The sequence below is a fragment of the Manihot esculenta genome, chromosome 11 (assembly GCF_001659605.2).
Source record: "Manihot esculenta cultivar AM560-2 chromosome 11, M.esculenta_v8, whole genome shotgun sequence".
NCBI lineage: Eukaryota > Viridiplantae > Streptophyta > Magnoliopsida > Malpighiales > Euphorbiaceae > Manihot > Manihot esculenta.
In genome coordinates this window covers 11,678,004-11,700,060 of record NC_035171.2, presented here as the reverse complement: position 1 = coordinate 11,700,060, position 22,057 = coordinate 11,678,004, and the positions used below count along the sequence as shown (strand labels likewise).

At 27.8% G+C, this 22,057-nt stretch overlaps 2 protein-coding genes across 4 annotated transcripts; one reads left to right on the top strand and one right to left on the bottom strand.

The window, feature by feature from the left end:
• Window positions 1-2,152: 2,152 nt before the first annotated feature.
• On the bottom strand, window positions 2,153-8,150 carry LOC110627164 (mitotic apparatus protein p62). 3 transcript variants are annotated; one of them, XR_006352615.1, is made up of 4 exons: window positions 7,401-8,150; window positions 7,048-7,105; window positions 3,522-3,618; window positions 2,153-2,391 (listed from the first exon to the last, which is right to left on the bottom strand). XR_006352615.1 is itself a non-coding variant. In XM_021773424.2 (2 exons), the coding sequence occupies exon 1, from the start codon at window positions 8,035-8,037 to the stop codon at window positions 7,411-7,413; it is 627 nt and encodes a 208-aa protein (XP_021629116.1). In that variant the 5' UTR covers window positions 8,038-8,150; the 3' UTR covers window positions 2,153-3,618; window positions 7,401-7,410. The 3 variants fall into 3 exon arrangements, 1 of the variants encoding a protein (XP_021629116.1); XR_002489845.2 differs by lacking the exon at window positions 7,048-7,105; XM_021773424.2 differs by lacking the exon at window positions 7,048-7,105 and having other exon boundaries at window positions 2,153-3,618.
• Window positions 8,151-17,017: 8,867 nt separating this feature from the next.
• On the top strand, window positions 17,018-19,798 carry LOC110627126 (B3 domain-containing transcription factor FUS3). Its single transcript, XM_021773371.2, has 6 exons — window positions 17,018-17,921; window positions 18,431-18,520; window positions 18,619-18,719; window positions 18,931-18,977; window positions 19,072-19,148; window positions 19,245-19,798. The coding sequence occupies exons 1-6, from the start codon at window positions 17,616-17,618 to the stop codon at window positions 19,533-19,535; spliced, it is 912 nt and encodes a 303-aa protein (XP_021629063.1). The 5' UTR covers window positions 17,018-17,615; the 3' UTR covers window positions 19,536-19,798.
• Window positions 19,799-22,057: the final 2,259 nt, after the last annotated feature.

Sequence of the window (22,057 nt, the reverse complement as noted above, 5' to 3'; positions counted from 1 at the left end):
AATTTTGCCTTATTTTTAAATTATTTTTTTACTTTTGTAGTTCTTTAAAATACTCTTTCCTTATCTCATAAAATGCCTTTACAACAAAGGATATATTCTGCAGCCGATTTCTTACCCTAAGATTGTAGTCTTTTGCAGATGGATGCATGCCTATGCCTTTGTCTTCTTATTTCCTTTCTTTTTTTACTTTTGAAAGTTGTTCTCTTCTTTAAAAAATTCAAAAAAAAAAAAAAAAAAAACTCGCTATTCACATATTTTTACATTTTAATTTAAATATTTTAATTTTAAATTTACTATCTTCACCTTTTTTACAATCAACATTTTAAAAAAATAAATTTAATGTGTATAAATATCGAACATGAGTTATTGATAATACTCTTAAATTTGATTAAAAATATTAAAAAATTAAATCCAAAATTGAATTAAAATAGAAAAATAATTGTAACTTATAAGAAAGGGTGAAGTTCACATGAAAATTTTATTTCTTTTTAACAATCATGTATTTATTTTTTATTTTTGGTATAAAAAAATCCATTCAATAGAGTGCAAGTTTGTGGTTTGGACATTTTCACAAGCAAGTGCCAAAGCTTAGATAGTGATGTGAAGTTGATGAGAGACTTTATTTATTTTCTTTTCTTTTTTTTTTAAAAAAATATTTATACTGTATATGCTCTTAGTTTATTTAATTTATACTTTTTATACTTTTTAAAAAAAATATATACTATTTTTATCTAATGAAAATTCTTTTATTCTCTAAAAAAAATTAGGAAAGGAATAAGTTAGGCAATAATCAAATAAGCTATTCAAGTCCTTTTCTATCCCATCTAATTGGATATATGAAAATTTTTGCTCAAACATATATGGTGGATCTTCTACCCAATTTTCTTTAAATTATAATTTAGTCCCTATACTTTGTATTATTTTTTTTATTTAGCAGAATGTCTTTCCTTGTTAGTTTTATAATTCATAAAAACTCGTTATTTAATCTATTAATTTTAAAAAATATACTAAAATATCCTTCAATCTTTAAAAACTAAGAACCAAATTGTTTGACTTGTATAAAATTAAGTATAGTTAATAGAGACTTTTTGTCCATTTTCTAAATTACAAAACTAAACAGTTAGCTTTAATAGTCAATGGTTAGCAATTGAAGAATAAAAAGTTGTCAATTTTTCAAAATTTTAATGACATTATTATAATTAAAAAATATTAAATAGTAAAAATAAAATTTTTAAAAACAATAATTTAGTTATTAAAGAAAAGAAAATGAAAATTTTAAAAATTAAATACTGAAAATTTGGGAGTAAATTTGCCATTGAAAAGCGTGCTAGTTTCCAATGTGAAGCCATTTTCAAGAGGCAAACTGGTGTGTCCACACAACTATTTACGCAATGAAAATTTTGTCCTTTCTATGAATTCTTGATGTGTTGTATATTTTTCTTCTCATCTTTACCCAATACAATTGCAAACCTGCATAGACTATTACCTTTAAAAAGGCTTTTGCATGCACGGAAGTCCTTCCTCCACCTTCCACGGTGGCCGGTGGGTGGTGTGGACTACTCTCTAACAAGTTATTTAATGTGGGCCATTTCCAAAGAAGCATCTATATTCAGTAGCCATGTGATGGTGGGGCATACCCTTTCATCTTGTGCATCTTCTTCTCTAGATGGCCTAACATGCCTAACAACTCGGACCAAATCACTACCAATGATAAGAGTCAAATATATCTCAACCCAGTAATTATAATTAAAATTAGACTCTATTAATCAATAATTAATCAAATTATAATACTGGATTTCAGAGTGTCAAATCTTATTTAGTTATTTTATTTAATTAAGATATCATTAGTGTTTGAAATATTGTTATAAAAATGCAAAAAATCCCAACTGTAATGCAACATTTGCCAACTAATTTTTTTGCTATTTTCCAAGTATTTGATGAGAGGTGGTTGCCCATGATTGGGTTGTTGAATCATTAGTACGAGTTTTATCATTATCAATTATATTCACCAATCACCAAACAAAGGTTGGGTTTGGTAGAAAATTACAAATCTTCATGATTCCATGGATTCTTTTTAAAGAAATTAAAAACCCATCTCACACACACAACCACTAGAAAAGTAGAGAGCATTAAAAGAGTGTTTAAGGCTATGTTTCACAGCAATTTTAATAGTATTTAATATTTTAACCGAATCAAAACACTAATATTTAATGATTTAAACAATTACTAACAGTATTACCAAACGCGGTGATTATGGAAATAATTTCTAAGGTTTGAGGGAGGTTGGCTATTGAAGGGATTTAAGTAAAAGTGGGAAGAATAAAGAAAGATTAGTGGAAGCTGGCAAAATTTGTCTGGCATTGAACAGCTGCAGATACCTGCACAAATCAACTAAACAAAAACAAGTATGTAAATATAAGCAATGACGTTAATGGGAGCAAGAAAAGACAAACTATGTCCAATAAGGAGATTGAATTTTGGATTTGAAGAGGGAGTGGTTAGCCTAAATCTATTTTAATTGTAGACCCACTTGCATATAATTACAACTAGAAGAACATAATTGAAAGTGAAAGGAAGGAATAAATAAATAAAATAAAATAAAATAAACAATCTTTCTTTTGCTCTTCCACATCATTTACTTGAATTGCTTCCATGTGAAGACCATCAAAATTGAATATTTATTTCGAAGCATAAACCCTTTTAAGAATACATAAAATTTTTCATAACTCTCAATAGTCAAGATCCATCTCTATGATGCATGATTAATACAGTAATCAGGAAACACATAGAGGAGAAGCATCAAGTATAAGCAGATGTGGGTATGATTCAATTTATGGGCATGAAAATATTGGAAGGAAACCTGAATGGGCATGCGAGATGATAACGCATGATGGAAGTGCATGGTGTGGTGGTCCTTAGTGATGACACGTATGACTAGAGATTAAAAGGATAGGACTTTATTGAAAGGGAGATGAAATATAAGATGTTTCTTTTATCGATTCAAATGGTCCAAAAAGTTTTGTCCCGCAATTAACTTTTGCAAGAAATCCAGGAGGAACAAGGACAAGGAGTCTTAGTCCCCCATATACAATAAAAGCAAACGAAAATGAAAAGTAGGGTAAGGTGAAGCCAAGGACCACATCCATGATACCTTTTGAAAGAACCAGCCATATGCACATTCAACGACTAATCTTCAGCTTAATTCAGATGGTCCAGGGGGAAACCTTTAGAACTAAGGAGAAGCACATTAAAAAAACCTATGAAATTTTATTTCATTCAACTCTTTAAGCTAAATGCAAACAAGATACAAGTCTATAAACATATGAATATGAAATTTACAATTTGTTTAACAAAATGGGTTGATTCCTTTTATGTACAGGAGTTGGGAACAATTAGAGGTTTAAGTAGAACATACCTTCAATTAGATGGCTGAATAGCAAGAATTTTCCTTGGTGAATTTTGCCTAAAACTAAAAATACAGGAATATAGTGTGCGTACTTGTATTAGACGTCACTTCTTACCAATACATGGGAGGTAGGAGGGGTAAAACCAATGGACCGAGCTGTATAATGGACTCCAGCCTCCATGCCTGATCAACTATGGACCACCTTACCCTAACTGTGAAATAAATATACGTACGATATTAGAACATGGACCATGTGATAAAGAAAACATGCAGGCAGCTAACATGCATTCCCAACCAGAAACGTAACACCAGAACCAGAAAACAAGTTACATGCCTAAATTCTGCTACTCAAGTACGACATATCTGAGTAAGGTTGAATTAAAGTTAACTTGCTAGCAAATGGAAACTAATCAATCTAAATCACATTTTAATGTCATAACATGAGAAAACATGTTCACAGTTGCTTTGTATGATTTAAACTTTCTTGATCTTCCAGGAAACCCATCCACTAAGTGGGTATGGAGGCAGCGAATTCTGCAAAGAATATAAGCAATGCTCAGAACAAATGCTAAACTGGACCTTGAAAATCACATAGGGCCTCAAGCACCAGCACATGTATGACCTAAACACCAAAGGTGAGTTCATTTGCGTATTACATCTTGCATCTTCAGATTATACAGAAGTATAGACCCTTCAATAGGGAATCCTCAGATCACCAGACAATAAAATGAAAATATGAAATACAATTATGAACATGCAATTGCACTGCAAATTTGAACTTAAGACAATTAGAAAAAAGACATGACAAATTTGAAACGATAAATAAATCAACATCCACCAATGAATAAGGACTAAAGTTTGTATATTAACGAAATAACTAAGCTTCAGAACATCCAGCCCTGAAACACAATATCACCAAAAGTTCCCTCAAGTGAAAATATTAGGTAAGGAGCAAATTCTAGTTGCACTCCATTTAAGGATTGCCTTGATTAAAAGAATATTTTATTTGCTTTGCTACTCAGTTCTTAACTACTTTACCAGTCAACCAAAAAGTATAGCTCAAGTAATTCAGTACATCATTGAGCAAAGAACTCTGGAAGGACAATACCAATCTAACACCAATATACTAGGACAGCTGAATAGAGGAGTGGATTATTCAGTTATAACCAAACAACTGAACAGAACAGTTGAAATTTTCAATTATTTTGGTACATAATAAACTCAGTTCAGCTTTTTGGTTAGCAAGTCTACAGACTTTCAGTTTTCAGTTATTAAGTCGATTACTGTTGATAAGCAATCCAATTAACTGAAACAATTGTTTTACTATTAATTAATATATTCATTATAATTTTATTAAAATATATTATTGTTAGTAATTATTTTTATAATTTATTAGTAATAGTTAATTACTAAACATTTATTTATTAATAAAATCAAAATTATTATTTTTGTAATTAAAATTGATTAAAAAAATATTTTTACTAGTATTAAATTACATTAAAAAATAATATAAAATATATACTATGTTCTTTCTGTAAAATCAGTTATAACCAATTATTAACTGAATTTTCCGATCTTAGTTAGATTTGGTTTTTTCCTAAATTTCCATTTGGTTCGGTTCAGTTAACCAAATACTCACCTCCTATAGTCCCTTAAGCAATAACATAAGGAGGAATGAATTTTCTTGGGACTATTGCGAATCACTTGTTTTGAATAAGTCACTTGCAAGAAATGTATTCAATCAATTCTTACACAATTATGCATGAGTTCTATTTCTTTTAAAATGATTTTATTTCTTTGTCTTCCAAACATGAGAAAAAAAACAATTGAATTGAATTCTTGCAAATTTCTTGATTTCAATCAAGGGGTTAGTCTATGACAGTATTGCAGCAGGATGCGAGACAGGTTTCAACACAAATATTCACCAAGTTTACTTCCATATATTAGCAACCATTTCTAGTAGTTTAGTACCTACATTCAGGTTTACCATAAAATGTGAACCACCACCTACCCACCCACCCACATCACCCCCCCCCCCCCCCAAAAAAAAAAAAAAGAAAAGGCAAATTGCTTTCTGGAACAAAACAAACCATATGAAGGGAGAAGAATAAAATCTGAATAATGATCAAGAAAAAGCACCCAGAAGTGAATTATTTGCTTATTGATTGCTATAGATGGAGTATTGTTAACAATGGTAAGAGGATGAAATTCAGTTGTTCAATAATGATCAATGACTCAGCATTCCTGGAATATTTTTTCCTAGCTCTGGTTCACATCCATTGATTTGTTTCACAATTATCAAGAAAGGATACAAAGGAGATTGGAATTGGGAATAAGAAGGGATAGAAGAGAATCAAGTTGTGAGATTTGGGGCCAAGTTTAAGTAAAATTGAGTTGCTAAAGATTAAAAGGCAAAGTACTATTTGGGCCAAGTTTGTGGGGGCAGGAGGTTCCAAAACAAAAGACTATTTTCAAAGACATTGGGAAACATATTCAGAGATAAAAATGTAAAACAGTCTCAGATCAATTACAAGGCACAAGCATGAGTTAGCTAGGTCAATAAAAAAAAAAAAAAAAAAAAACCTATCCAACCTTGAGCAAGAGCTGCTGCCAAAAGGAACCAGGGCCCCAAAAACCAAAAGGATTGCTAGTTGGTTTCTTAATATTGAAAGCCTATGATAAAAATCATGATTATTTATTCAAAAGGAAACTCAGGAATAAATAGAGAGATCTTTGCACATGTATGTACCATAGCCACATGTGCAAGTTACAAACACTGTATATCAATTTTAGTTCTGAAAAGTGAACTGCCACGCTTTACAAACTCCTTAACCTCTTTCACAAAGTCTAAATAGCAGCTGAAACCCTTTGTATGCCAGTAAAGAGTTGAAATCAATGTAACATGCACAATTCTAAGGGCATGTGAGAAACTCAAAATATTTATTTGTCAGCACACATTGCATCCTCAAAATTTTGTATAGAGTTAAGTACCATAAGGGAAGGAACACCTCTCCTAGAATCACTCTTCATATAAAGGGTGACACTATCTCTCTCTCTCTCTCTCTCTCTCTCTCACACACACACACACACACTCACAGAGCTTTAATCAACCTTTAGAAGAATAAACTATTACCATTATTTTCCTCCTTTTTATTTGCTCACTCAACATACAGCTGAATAAAAGCATAATTTAACAGTACCATGGTAGCAAATTGCACTCTTAACTAGATATTTGTCAGTGATAAAATCATATCCTAAACAATCCAAGCAGGGTAAAGGTGGGAATAAGAAAAGTATGTAAAACTCAATTTCATATGAAGCTACAGAACAAAGCTGGACTTTTCATAGTAGGAACGTGTGTATCAATGGTGAATTCATTTATTCAATTTTCTACATCACATATTGATAGAGTTTCTATATCTCTATCTTTTACCTTTACCTATAAGTTAGTTTTAACTAAGCTGATCAACATGGCTTACATGTGGGAATAATTATCCACTAAAGGAAGCTAACATAGTGTAGCTTGCATCCAATTGTTTGCTTCTCTCCAGGCATATATCAATTGCCTAAGGATCATTTTTATCTTTCAAAAAATTACAGAGTTTCGATATGGCAAAAGAAAACACCCAAAGGAACATCACCAATTAGTAGAATAAGCTTCAAATTGTTGTGACATCTTTGTTAGTCCATCTTCACCTTCTGTTTGAAAAGAAATTCGATACAAATCAAAAGGAGGAACATAATAACAAATCTAAAATTCCACCAATTTTCAAGAAACTGTGATGGAATATTACTCTAAACGAAAAAATAGGTGATTCCGCACAAAAACTAGTATTAGAAGTAAAGATAAAACCTCATCAAATTTACAACATTTGTGTATAATCTTCCCACATCGAAGATCAGAATGTGAAACTAGATAGAGTCTCCCCAAAATCACTAACACTAATTAGTAACCCCAAATTCAGTAACCAATTAACCTCAATTTTCAACTGACCTGCCTTGAATCAGGCATCACTATCATCGCTATCATCGTCAAAGTTACCATGGTCGTCAGTAATATAAACCCCAGGCTGCGCCGTCCGTCGCCGCGTCCTCGATGGTAGAATGTTATCCAGATCAACCTCAGCCAGAGGATCATCCTCTAGCTCACTACCATTACCGTCCAATTCACTTCCGGCATCACTCGAATCATTGTCTTCGTCATCTTCATCATCACTATCATCATCTTTCACCTCTTCAATCATGATCCCTTTACCTTTCTTATCCACTACAGACGCCTCTCCGTTCTCTTCCTCCTCCTCTTCTTCATCCTCATAGTCTCCATCATCATCATCATCTTCTTGTTCCTCTTCTCCGGTGTCTTTATCTTCCGCCACAGATTTACTGCTACTTTTCTCTTTGGAAATGGAAGAATTAGCGCCGGTATTGATGTTAGAAAGTAAAAGAGGTTGGCTTCCAGTGGTTGTCTCTTCGATGACCGGCGAATTGCCGTTGTGGGTGAGAGATTGGAGCTTTTGATTTTTGTTGGGTTGATCTTCTTGTAATTCTTCTTTGCCTTCTGAAATTGGAAGTGAATCGAGTTTACGCTTGGAGGGCAACAAGGGTTCGTCTTTGTTGGCGATTTCTGGCATTGGTCCTTCTTCTTTGTGCCACCAGCTTCAGCCAGACGTTAGGGTTTTTGAGGGTCTTTTTAATTCAGTGCGCGCATGGTTTGGCTCGAATGTCTGACCACCTAGGTGTTTGGTTTGGTTTACCAAATATCCGGCTAAAAAACATCTAAATAGTTAAATTAAATTTAAATTAAATATTTATTAAAAAATAGAGAATAACTAATAGACAGTTAATAGCAATAATAATTTATATATATACGTAATAAAAGATTTTTTAAACCCTCATAAATTTGTTAAATATTCATTTAAGCTCTAATTAAAATTTTTTTTTCTGTCTATTCACACCCTACAAAATTTAAAACTAATATTTTTTAGTCCAAAATTAACAATATCACGTTTTCATTATCTGATTGAAAATTTTTTTGTTGAAATTTTATTGAAACAGTATAATAATTGAAAAAAAAGATAATTGATGCTCTGAAATTCAGAAAATAGAGTTTAAAAGGTGTATCTAAGTTTAGCCTGAGAAGCTCACATCTCTCCCTCTTTATCTTTTTTTTTTTAGTAATATATAACCGTCATTCTTTATTTTTTTTTTTCTTTAGTAATGTATAACCGACATTCTGTTACAGTGCCACTTATCTCTGTCACGCAGACGCGCATGCTATTAAGGCCGCGAGATAATTGAGTCTGCTCTTTTACCTCTTATCATATCACTGGACTAGATTCCTCTCTGGTGGATCTAAGCATAGGATCAGTCTGGCTTGCTTTAGCCATGTACTAAATAGCGCGATATTAAACCGGTCTGTTTATTGAAATTTATTAGATTTTGGACCTATTTTCTTCTTTAAGATCAGGCTTCAGCCTACGTGTTAGAAGCCCGGCCGGTAGTCATCAATAATGTTATCAACTATCATTTCCATTCAACTGTCTTCCATGATGAACAAAAGAATCAAGCAACCTTTCCATCACAACTCAATACACCCATCTTTTTCTTCTATTCTCATCTCCCATTTATTATCACACACTCATACTTCCTTAATAAAGTTTTGGAATGGCATTCTCTCCAAAAAAACTAACCTACAAATCCAACATTTCTCATTCTTCTATGTCATTTCTCTTTCCTTTCATTCCTATCTCTAAAATTGATAGCTTTGGCTGCCTCCCTTTCCATTACTCTTCTTTCTTCACTCTCTCTGCCTTTAAAAAGCTATCTTGTTGAGTCCAAAAATTTCAAAAATAATCAACTCTTCTTGAAAATCTTGATACATAATCTCCCTATTGTTGCACCTACAATCTATATGGATTTTACCAAGTATCACCCCTTTTTTGCTCTAGACCTCTCAAAAACTCTTTGCAATGTTATTAGGAAATGCAAATCAAAGACTAATCTCATAAGTTTGAGCAAATGTTGTTAGAAGAGCTTTAATTCTACGGGATTAATTATTAAAACAGATACCCTTTAATTTCTGTTTATTGCATGGTATTCACGTGATCTTTTATTGGCTAATTTGATCTAAAATAAATAATTTTTCGAATTATATTTACTGTTTTTAAATTTTAGAGGATATCAATGAAAAAAAATTGACCAGAGTTTAAGTGAATATTTATCTGTTTCACAAGGGTTCAAAGTGACTTTTTACTTTTATTTTATTAATAATTATAATTTTTAAATTATATTTATTTTATAATAAATTATTAATTTTATGTGTATTTTAATAATAAATAAATCATATATATATTTTTATATACTTTCGGTTATAATCAGTAGCCTCTATCAATCCTAACTATCTGTTATTAACTATTAGTTGTATTTAATAATTAAATTAAATAGATTTTTAAATTTGAAATTAGATCAATTCAGTTTTTCGGTCAAAATCTCGTAGTCTCAATTTAACACGATTTATTTTATAAAAAATAATGTAAAATAAATTTTTATAAAATTATATTTTCTTTACAAATGTAAAATTTGTAAGTTAAAAAAGATAAATAAATTATTACATTTATAAAAGAGAATTGATAAAAAAAAAAAAAAGAAGGAATAATGTTGGTGGTGTTTGTTGAATGTTAAAGTTTTATGGATTTATTGTCGATGATTTGGCAGATGAGATGATTTGAGTTTTAAAATGGAGTCTGGGTTTTGGCTCTTCAATATTGAACATTCTTGAGTTTTTTAAATTGTTAATTTAATTAAAAATAATAAATTTTAAAATTAAAAAAAATATTATTAAAATTTAGTAATTTATTAAGGCATAACTAACTTGAACTTAATTGAAAGATTGATAACTAATTTGGACACAAAGTAAAAAATTTGACTTATTTGAACGATACTTGAAAGTAGGGCGAGCAGTATTTGGTTCAAATCGAAAAAATCGATCGAATCGAACTGATTTAAAAATTTAGTTCGATTTTTTATATATTTCGATTCGGTTTTTAATTTTCAGAAATTTCAGTTATTTCGGTTCGGTTCTGTTTTGATCAGAAAAAAAACCGAAAAAACCGAATCAAACCGATTAGTGATAATAATATGTTTTTTCAATAATATAGAGAAATTAAATCATATTAAGATTAAAATATTTTAATTAAATTTTAAAATATTAAAAATAAAGTGTAAAAAATAAAAAAATTATTAAAAATCGAAACCAATCAAACCGAACTGAATCGAATCGAATCAGACCGGTTCGGTTCGATTCAGTTTCTGACCAAAATCAGTTCGGTTTGATTTTTATAAACACTAAAATTTTGATTTTCGGTTTATTCGGTTCGGTTTTGAACCGAACCGACCGAATGCTGACCCCTACTTGAAAGTTCGAGGAGAAATTTAAACTTTTTCCTTTTGTAAATTTATAATAAAAAGAATACAATACTTAATTCGCATTCATAAAAGTATTTAATAAATTACAAGTTCAACCCAACTTTTAGCAGAAAAGTTTATATTTTTTTATTTATTAGTTATTATCAAACAATCATTTATTCATAAATATTGTACGAAGTGAATATTTTTTATTTTTCATTTTATGAAAATATTTTTTATTTCTTTTAATCATATTCTTACGGATGTTTTAGTGATAAGTTCTATAAAAAAAAAGGATAATCTTAAAATATCATTAAATAATTCAATAAAAATTCACTATTTTTATTAAAATATATTTAGAATTAAATAAATTTCAAAAAATTTATTTTTCTATACTATTTATATGTTGAGATTTATACATTCGATCATGATCGAATTAATCATAGTTTAAGTAGATATATTTATCAAACTAAAAATTTTATAAGAGAAAAAGAAAGGTTTTAATTGGCCTTTGCTTTACACCATTCCTTGAAATTCTTGTATTATATCTTTTGGGCATATTGAACACTTTTAATCTCAATTCAAAGGTGAAGTCTTGAAAAGGGACAAGACTAATGAACCAAAATCTAATTGAATATATTCTTTATAACCACCAATCCATCCTACATAATCAAGCAAGACGGTAGCACTGACTATGATGGAGTAGGAGACTGCACAATTGACTTGTAGGAGAGGAAAGAAAATAAGATTCATACCGAGAGAGATGATGCAATTAAAAAGAAATGTAAAGAAGGCGAGTTATTAAAATTGACGTGTTGAAAGATTAATCAAAATAACTATGAATAGCTACAATATTATAAGGTTTTTCGTGTTGATTGGATTTATAATTTTTATTATTTTTTTATGATTTTTCTACTCAAACTAAAGGTTATTAAGAAACGTTGGGTGATTGATAGTTCTAACTACCCTCAATAAAGAGTGTGCTAACAAAATATAAACATGTCAAAGATGTTAAAAAAGAGCAAGAAGGAAAAAAAAAAAAAAAGTAAATAAGGATTGCGCACAATAAAAAGTTTTGTGGCGAGCATTATTAAAGAATAGCTTGATTTGTTTGAAGCTATTATTCCTTCATTGTACCATGATGTTTTTTTATTAAGTAATCGGTCGATTTCTTTTAAAACTGAATCAAATTAAATAAATTAAAAATAAAAATTTTATTATATTTAAAATTAAATCAAACTAAATTACATAAACAATCAAACTGAAATAAATTGATTTGATTCAATTCGAAATCAATTCTTTATTTCTTCTCTTCTCTCTGTTTTTTTTTTGTGATTAGAGTTTCTAATTAAATAAATTGAAAAACTAAATTTATATTAATATTAATTCAATCTCAATCATCGATATTTAAATTTAAGAAAAGCAAAGTTAAAATTAAAAAAAAATTAACAGCAAAGTAAAATTTAAAAATGATTATAGTGTTGGGAAACATAGGTGTAGTGCTTCGCTGTTGGAATGCAGGCTGAGTTGGAGGAGCTGTGCTTCATGCTCGTGCTATGTTATTCTAAAAAAAAATGAATATATATATAGAACTAATGACTCAGATTCATTAAAAAATAGATGATTAAAATTAAAAGTTAATAAAGAAAAAAGAATGTGCAAATTGTGGAGCCAAAGATTCAAAAACCCGAACCTCAAAGCTTTTAACATTACAATGTTAGAATTTCACATTAATTTATAAAGAGAAGAAATGTTGATGGATATCTTTAAATATATTTATTTGATCGATTTGATTTTATTAAACTTTTATTTTTTAAAATCGAATTGAACTATTTTAATGTATAAACAGAATCAAATTATCAAATTAAATGGATTCGACTAATTTTTTTAATTTTTACCACTAATTTTAGCAATTATATATGTAAATTCAAAAATCATTTGTAAAAAGTTAATTTTTTTATTTGATTTTAATTTAATATGCATGGTATAACAGATTTTCATTCAGTCCTATCTTTGTTTCAGTTTTAGGATAAAAAAAATCACAAATTTAAATTTTCATTATTTTCTCTTTTGTAAAATTATTCATACTGTTGAAACTAAACAAAGTGCTCATTTGGTTGAAAACTTAACAGCAATGTCAAAAACGGTTAGAGTCGTGGAGAGTTTGGGGTTTTCTATAATTTTTAGGATCTCAACAAAATATTTGAAGCCATTTTTAAAATATTTTTTTTTATAATTTAATTTATTTTAGAAACGATATCGTTTTAAAGACTTTAATTAAAAAATTTAATTTAATTATATATTAAATTACTTAGAAAAATATAGAGTTAAAAGTTATTTATTAATTATAGTGTTTTTTTTATTTGTTAATTATAAGTGATATAACATGAGATTTCTGTAACTTTAGTGGCTTAAGTTTAATTAATATTTTTTAAAATTTTATTTTTTAATAAATTTTATTGACTCCTGTTTTGAAATTGACTTTCTATAAGTCAGATCATGCTGGGATTGTAACTTTATTTAATGGCTTAAGTTTAATTCATATTCTTTTAATCTCAATTTAATTTTTTTTATAAAAAGATTAATATATTCATACTTGTTGACAGGTCGGACTGAATTTAAATGTTAAAACTATTTTTAACTAATATTTTTATCCTTTTAAAATTTGAGAAATTTATAATTTAATTTTTGAGAATTGTTATTATTAATAAGCCAATCCCTGTATTTTCAGAAATCTATTAAAACGATATTAACGAAATAATCATTCCGTTTATTTTTTCTGTTAAAAATATAATAAAATATTAAATTACATTCTGTCTTCTCCTCCTCCTCTTGTTTTTCCTTTTCCTTCTTTGATTCTTTCTCTTATTCTTTGATTTTTTATTCTTTAACGAGGAGAGAAAAAAGACGATTTTTCTTTATCATTATTATCATCATCTTCTTCTCATTTTCTTCTTTTTCTTTCTTTTTTTTTTTTTAAAGGAGAAGGAGAATGGACTATTTCATTGATGGAGAAAAACGATAAAAACGTTTTAATAAATCTGAAAAAAAATAAGAACGATTTAATAGATCTGAGAAAACATAAGAACATTTTAATAAATTTCTGAAAATGTAGAGACTGATTTATTAATAATGGTAATATATAAGGACTAAATAAAGTGTTTTATTTGAGGGCAAAATTAGATTTTAAAAATTTTTTCTTTCATCTCCCATCTATTTTTAATGAAAAATAAAATGGAAGAGCTATTTTATTGACGGAAAGAATGGATAAGTACATTTTAATAAATTTTTAAAAATACAGAAACTGACTTATTAATAATAGTAATATTCAAGAACTAAATAATAAATCTTCCTTAAAATTTTTCCCTTCGCTCATTTCGCAGGTGTAAAATGTAAAAGGCAATTTTTTTGGAAGATGCAATTTGCATGCTCATGTTGCAGGCATTGACTAGTAGCTGGATAATTCTCTCATTTTAATTCTTTTTAAGTAAAAACTATTTTCCTATCTCATGAAAACAGACTTTTTTTTATTATAAATAATAATGTTTATTTATATTACTCCTATATATATATATATATATTAAAATTAAAACTACGATTGTATTAATAAAATTTCATCAAATAAAAAATAATATTATCCGAAATAAAGAAACGATCATATCTAATAAATTCTCTAGCCAAAGTATAAGCTGTTAGAGTGGTATGACGATGAACTCATCTAACAGAAATATCAATTCTAGAATCTAACAAAGATTTACAATCATTCAAAATCAAACCCGGTTAAAAAATGTTCAGAAATGTCTAAACGTGTAAACTAAAAAGTTTGAACTACTTGTAAATAGTCTATAAGAATGCAGTCATTAAAAAGCAAAAATTCTGTCGCAAATAACAAACAGTGACGGAGAGCTAAAGTTTCAACAATTACCGACGTACCAAAAGTTTAAACTACTTGTAAATAGTCTATAAGAATGCAGTCATTAAAAAATAAAAATTCCGTCGCAAATAGCAAACAGTGACGGAGAGCTAAAGTTTCAACAATTACCGACGTACCATTACTTTCTGAGAAACTAGAAACACCACGTTGAAATATATTCTCAGAGTTTTCCATAACAAAACCGTAACCAATAAAATCTTGAATTTGAAACAAAACTCCCCATCAACTTGACAAAACCAACTGAAATTATCCAAACTTAAAGATGATGCACGAATTTAGAGGGAAATGGCTTTAGGATCACGAGCAGGATTGAAGGAACAAAATAAATTCCTGCCCTGATATAAGGTAGCAGTGGTATTTCCATACAAAACACCAGCACATTGAGCAGCTTTCCAATCCAAAATATGCATGACGTCTTTCACAAAGTGAACGGTTGAATTTTGCATCTGAATCTATAATAATGCAGAACTAAAAAGTATATAAATAATATATATTAAAATGCAGAATTATTAATAATTCAAACTAATTCAGTAATTAAAAAGTATATAAATAAATAATATATTAAAAAGTAAATTTAATTACATTTATCTTATGCTATTTTACTTAATTTGAGACTATCAAATTATCAATTAAATATTATTATTCATAGTTTAAATTATTTTTATAGAATGTATCATTTTTATAGAATGTATCAGTCCACTAAACATCGTACGTTTTGAAACTCTTTCAATATAAAATTAAAATATTACTGATTAATAATTTTAATTTAATAAAATAAAATTATATAGTATACCAAATATAAAAAAAAATATTGAAAGAGAAGATTCAAACCAGAATCAAAGGGGTTTGACCTTTGCATGGGAAGCACGTGTCTTCATTTGCGGCTTCCATTCCAAACTTTGTTTTGTACAAAAGAAGAGAAACGCACCATTAAATTATTATATATATATATATATAAATTTATGTAAAATTAATTAAAAATTTATAATAAATACAAAAATATAAATAAAATATTATTATTTAATCCTATCATACATAAAACCTTATTAGTTAACTACTTAATTTTTAAAAATATATTAAAATATTTTTAAATTTAAATAAAAATCTATTAATTAATTTTTCATTAATTTTGATTGTTAAATATTTTATTATTTAAATTTTTTAATATAAAAAATTTATTAGTTAATTTTTTATTTTATAAAAATATTTACTAACTATTTTTTTATAATTATTTCAGAGATTTTTTTAATAATATTTTACAATCAAATTTAATAAGAAATAAATTAATATATTTTAATGTATTTTTAAATTAAAAAATTAATTAATAAATATTTTTTATGTAAATATATAATATAATAATTATTAAATTTATTTCCTTTTGCATCACTCAATTCTAAGAGAATAAGCTTGAAATCTTGTCATCTTAGTTAAAACTACTCTTAAATTATTACATCATCCATCAAGTGAAATTGAGGTGAGAAATGGTAAGGTGTCGGTATTTTTAGATATTCGATCTCATCAAATTCTAACAAAATAAATTTAGATAATTATAATTAAATTTAAAATAAATTTAAATATAAAACATAAAATTCTTAATGAATTTGAATCAAATTTTATTTATAAGGTATCTATTGCCCGAACAGTTTATATAAATAATTAATTTAATATAAAAATATATATTTTATAATAATATTTATAAAATTTTTTATATATTTTTATTTAATAATTAAAATTTTAAATATTTTTCAAAAATATTTAATTTTTTAAAAATATTAAATTTTTTAAATGAAAGTTATTAATAAAAAATATTTTTATATAAATTATTAATTAAAATATATAAAATTAAATACATTTAGATAATATTCGAATAATAATAATTGAGTTTAAAATGAGTTCGAATAATTTATATTAATTTTTAATTAAATTTAAGATAAATTTAGATATTATTAATATGAATTGAATTAAGTTAAGTATCTAATTTATTTATATCCATGTATTTATCCTTAAAAAATAATATCCGATGGTAGATAATCTAAGTCACACGAAAGGTTTATGGTATGAGCAAAACACTGAAGACACATACACGTGGTAAGATATTTAAAGACCGGAAATTCAAAAACTAGTCATCTCTATGGAGGGAGAGCGGTATTTCCACATGGAAAGACGTAGGGTTCAATATAAACCCAAAACGCCATTGATTTCTGTCGACAAGAATCAGAACTTTTTCAACACCTGTTTACTCATCGCTCTTAATTCGTCACCCTTCTCTTGGCCACTCTCTAACCACCATTTTTATTTTTCTCTCTTCTTTCCCACATTCCGCTAACCTCTCTTCACCTTTCTCAATGCTAACCCTAGTTACAACCTCAACCTCTGGTCTAGTTTGAATCCACATTGCTTTTTTTACTTAACCAAACCCTAACCGAGAAACCCTACCCACCGCCCAAAGCCATTGTTGTCTGTTTGTGAGCGATGATTAGGGTTAATGGGAGGTTTATTAGAATAAAAGATGAAAGAAGAAGAAGGAATGGAAGAATCACAAATGTCAAATGAAGCAGAGAGTGTGAAGTGTGCTGATCAAATATCCTTGCTAAAAATAGAAAAAAGAAAAGCCAACTTCAAAGAAAAGAACCAGGCTATTATTCAACCACCCACCCACCTCTCAGCTTCCCAGCTTTCTCTTTAAACACCCACCCATTTCGTGATTGACCAGCGTCTATCACCGGGAGTGTTTCGATCTGAGCAAAGGCAGAGAAAGACACTGAAATCCAAACATACAAACAGTCTGATACTTTATCTTTTTCCGTTTCTTTTATATAAGGAAGGTGATAAGAGACAAAAAGAAAACGAAGGGTGGTTGCTGTAAGACTAATGATGATGAAACAAGAGGCGAGTCATGAAAAAGCCGAGGCATGTGTTTGGATGACCGGTGGAGAGGGTGTTGCTGCGGAGGGGGACAAGGCCCGTGATGGGTCGGATCGGGGCTGTGTAACCCGTAGTCGTGATCTTGTTGCTGTGGTTAGTTTTGGTGTCATAAGGAAGAAAAGGATGCCCAGACAGAGGAGACCATCTTCTTCTATTAATCACCTTTTCTCTCTTCCTACCGCTTTCACCACCACCACCACTTCGCACGCGTCTTCCTCCTCTTCGCATCACCTTTCCACTTCCCCTGCACGTGTGAGAATTTATTTTAATTTTAATTCTCATAGCTCTTATTTCTATTACATGTTATTTTTGTTGGGTTCTTTCATTTTTTTTTTATAATGACAATTCATGGGCAACTGTTGTTTTACTCAGAGCTTTTTAATTAATTTCATACATTAAACAATTTATTTTTTTTCCTACTCATCTTTGTTGTCTATTATTTTTGTCTTTAAAGCTTAATTTTCCAGTTAAAAAAAAAATTCTTTACATTTTGACTTCATTGATATTTATAGATGTTTATGGAAGGATTCATGAATTTTGGAAGAATTTAAGTCAGAAAAATTTCCAAAATCATTACAGGCATGTTTAAAAAATATCCGCACCTTCAATTAGGAATTTGAAATTAGAATTAATGCAAAGATTTACTATCTGTTTGTGGATTCATAATAACAATTTTAGAAAATAAAATACAATTTTATACCTATTTTATAAAAATCTTCATGATGATGACTCCCAAGTGAAAGTGATCCTATTCTACACAGGTTATTGATCAAAGGAGATTGAGTTTCCTCTTTCAAAAGGAACTTAAGAACAGTGATGTAAGCTCCCTGAAGAGGATGATACTCCCAAAGGTCTAATCAGCATCTCAATTTCTCTTCTACTAAAGTTGTATGCTCTATGCTTAACTTCTATTTCTCTTCATTACCATCTCTTAATTACCATGTTTCAGAAAGCAGCAGAGGCACATCTCCCTCTCCTCGAGTCGAAAGAAGGAATTTTTATCAGCATGGATGACTTGGATGGTATGCATGTTTGGAGCTTCAAATACAGGTTCAATTTCCTTCCTTCCCATCTCTTCAACCAAAGGTGTGAGTTCCTTTTTTACACAATTGCTCTGGCCGATATTCGAACTCGAGACCTAGAATCGGTAGGAGAAGTCATTTGTAATGAAATGGAAATTAGATTGATGCATATCTATATATACAAATCAAATATCAACTATGTGATCCACTTATAATTTAGTTGTATACATTGTCATCAGGTACTGGCCTAATAACAATAGCCGAATGTATGTACTTGAAAATACTGGTATAGCCTTTTATTGCCTCTCAAAATTCTCTGCTTTTTTTTTTTTCCTGTTTAACAATCAATAAATCACCATTCTTGTATTGGATTTTGACAGGAGATTTCGCTAACACGCATGGATTACAACCAGGAGACTTTATTATGGTGTATAAAGACAATCTAAATCAGAATTACGTAAGTCGCGCGCCTTTCCAAAACTTACTTCATGTGAAAATTCCCTCTTTTAATTGGTTTCCATCGAGATTCAAACTTGAAATCTCTGATACTCAGGTCATTCAGGCTAAGAAGGCTTCGGATGAAGATGTATATGCAAATATAACTCTGACTGAAGTTGACGATATCTTTCTTCATGATTTCAAGGAGATTAATAAATCCAGCTTCTTTAACATGAATTATCCAATAGTAGACAATACTGGGTTATCGTTTATCTATGACAACACTACCTTCTCCGACGATTCACCACTTGATTTTTTGGGTGGATCACTGACTAACTATTCAAGAATTGGACATATGGAAAGCTTTGGATCTGTGGAGAGCTTGTCGCTGGACGAGTTCAATTAGTGTATTTTACTAATAATGTTTATTAAGGTAAGTGCATTTTGTTGAACAAACATGGTATGCACTGCCTGAAAGTATAAGAATGGAGGGTATATGATGAGAGACTTCATATCTAGAGTGCCCTATAATTGTAATAAAGGGTAGCAAGTGTAGAAGTATTTGTGGCAAGAATTTGTAATGTCCTAAAATGTGTGCTTCTCTTGGACTGATCTCATTAGATTGGTCTGATTGTTTTGTTCTTAGTGCTACTTTGAGCTTAAGCTTTTTCAATTTTCCTTAATAAAAGCTACCTAGCTAGCTATACATGTGAAAATTAATGTTGTATTGAAAACCAAGTTGGACCTTCATCTAATATTAGATGATTATGATATCATGTCATTTTGAGAACGACGAAATCTAACAAATGGATGATTTTTCATTCATACTTCTCTTTTTCTTAAGCAATTTTTTGTTTAAATTCGAACATGATAGATTCAAAACTAAAATAAATATATACTATTGAATTTTTATATGAGACTTATTATCCCTTTTCATAAGAACCGGTTGTGAATTCAACACACCCCTCACGCCTCGAATGGACTCACATAAGAGACACATTATCCTTTTCCATAATCGATATAGGATTCAACACCCACCTCTCTTTCTGCAAATTTATTCTTTCTTTTGAAATAACCATTATACATACAACGGTTGCATAGAATAATTTCTGATCACCAGCATCCTGATCTACTGCTAATGCATCCCCAGCTCCACCACCATGGGTCAATGCTTCCACTACAAGATATTTACATGCAGAGTAGTAGCGTTGAGGCTCTGGACATGGAAAACATTAAAGGCATTATATATGAAAAGAAAAGAAAAAGAAAAAGATGATTGCACAGAGAAAGAGAGATGATTAGAATTGCAAAAGGGGAAGGGAAAAGGAAAGAAGAGAGTGTGAAATAAGCACAAATTTTCCATCTTATATATTTATTATTAATTGAATGGAAGATCTTATAATATTGATAGAAATAAAATTGAAGAATTTTATAATTGAGTTTTTATAATATAAGAACTAACTCATTATTAATTATTTAATCTAAAATTAATTTTTTATTTATTTCAAAAAAACAATTATAAATATATATTATGTAATCTATATCTAAGTATATAACTAAACATAAATTTTAAAACAAATAATGATTTTATTATTTAAATTAATTTAAAGTTAATAACATTTTAGTTTTATATATTTAAATTTATAAGTGGATAATGATTTTATAATTAGATTTAAATTTTAAAATTATAATGATTTCATTATTTAAATTAATTTACCATTAATAAATATTTAAATTTTGACTTATATATGTACTAAATAGATAAATTTATAGTATAAAATTATTGAAATAATATATTTAAATATTAAATATATTAAAAAGTGACAATATATAATTATTATATATAATAAATATCACGAGTTTAGTTACACGTTGAATTATTTACTATTTAATATTTAAATTATAATTAATTTATCGTAAAAGAATTCTCTTAATATTTAAATTATTTATATTAAAATTTTATCATAAATTAAAATTTTTTAAAAATAAATACAAATTAATGTTATTTAAAATTTTTAATTTAATTATATTATTAGTCTATTTAAATTTAAATTGATTGAGAAAATTCTTAATTAAATTTTATTATAGAAGATATTTTTTCATATTTAAATTCTATTTATCGAATTTTTATTGTAAGTTAATTTTTTAAAAAAATAATAAATTAAACAATGAAATTCATATATAAAAATATAAAACTTAGTATCATATATTGAGAATTAAAATTTGATAATATATTATATTTAAAAATAAAATAAAAATTATTTAATTAAATAATAATTCAATTGAATTATTATCATTAATAAATTAATATATTTTTTATTATTTTTTATTTTACATATAATTTATATTGTACAAAAGTGAGAGAATATTAAATAATAAAAATTGTTTAAAATACTCATAATTACATTTATTATAAATTATATTTATTTTTATTGATTAAAAAATAATAAATAATTTACTATTATTTAAAATTTTTATATAATTAATTTTTAATTTAAATTTAATCGTAAGTTATGTTAACATTTAATTTTTATATTAAATTAAAAAATCATATATTAAAATAATATTAACTCCATAATTATTTTATATATCAATCTTTATTTTTTAAATATTTTTATACATAAATACCAAAAGAGATTTAACATTTATGTTAACATTTAATTTTAAATATTAAATTTTATTAAAATAAATAATTTTATAATGAATACAAATACGTGTAAAATATATTGAAAAAAATCAGTATATAAAAATGTAAATGAAGGGCGAATATTTGAATTCACTAAAAATATTTTTATATTTTTAATTAAAGTTTACAAAAATTATTTATAATTAATCTATATAAAAGTGAAAATGATGGGGTGAATTTTTGAACCAGTTAAAATATTTTTATATTTTTAATTAATATTTATAAAAATTAAATAATAATAT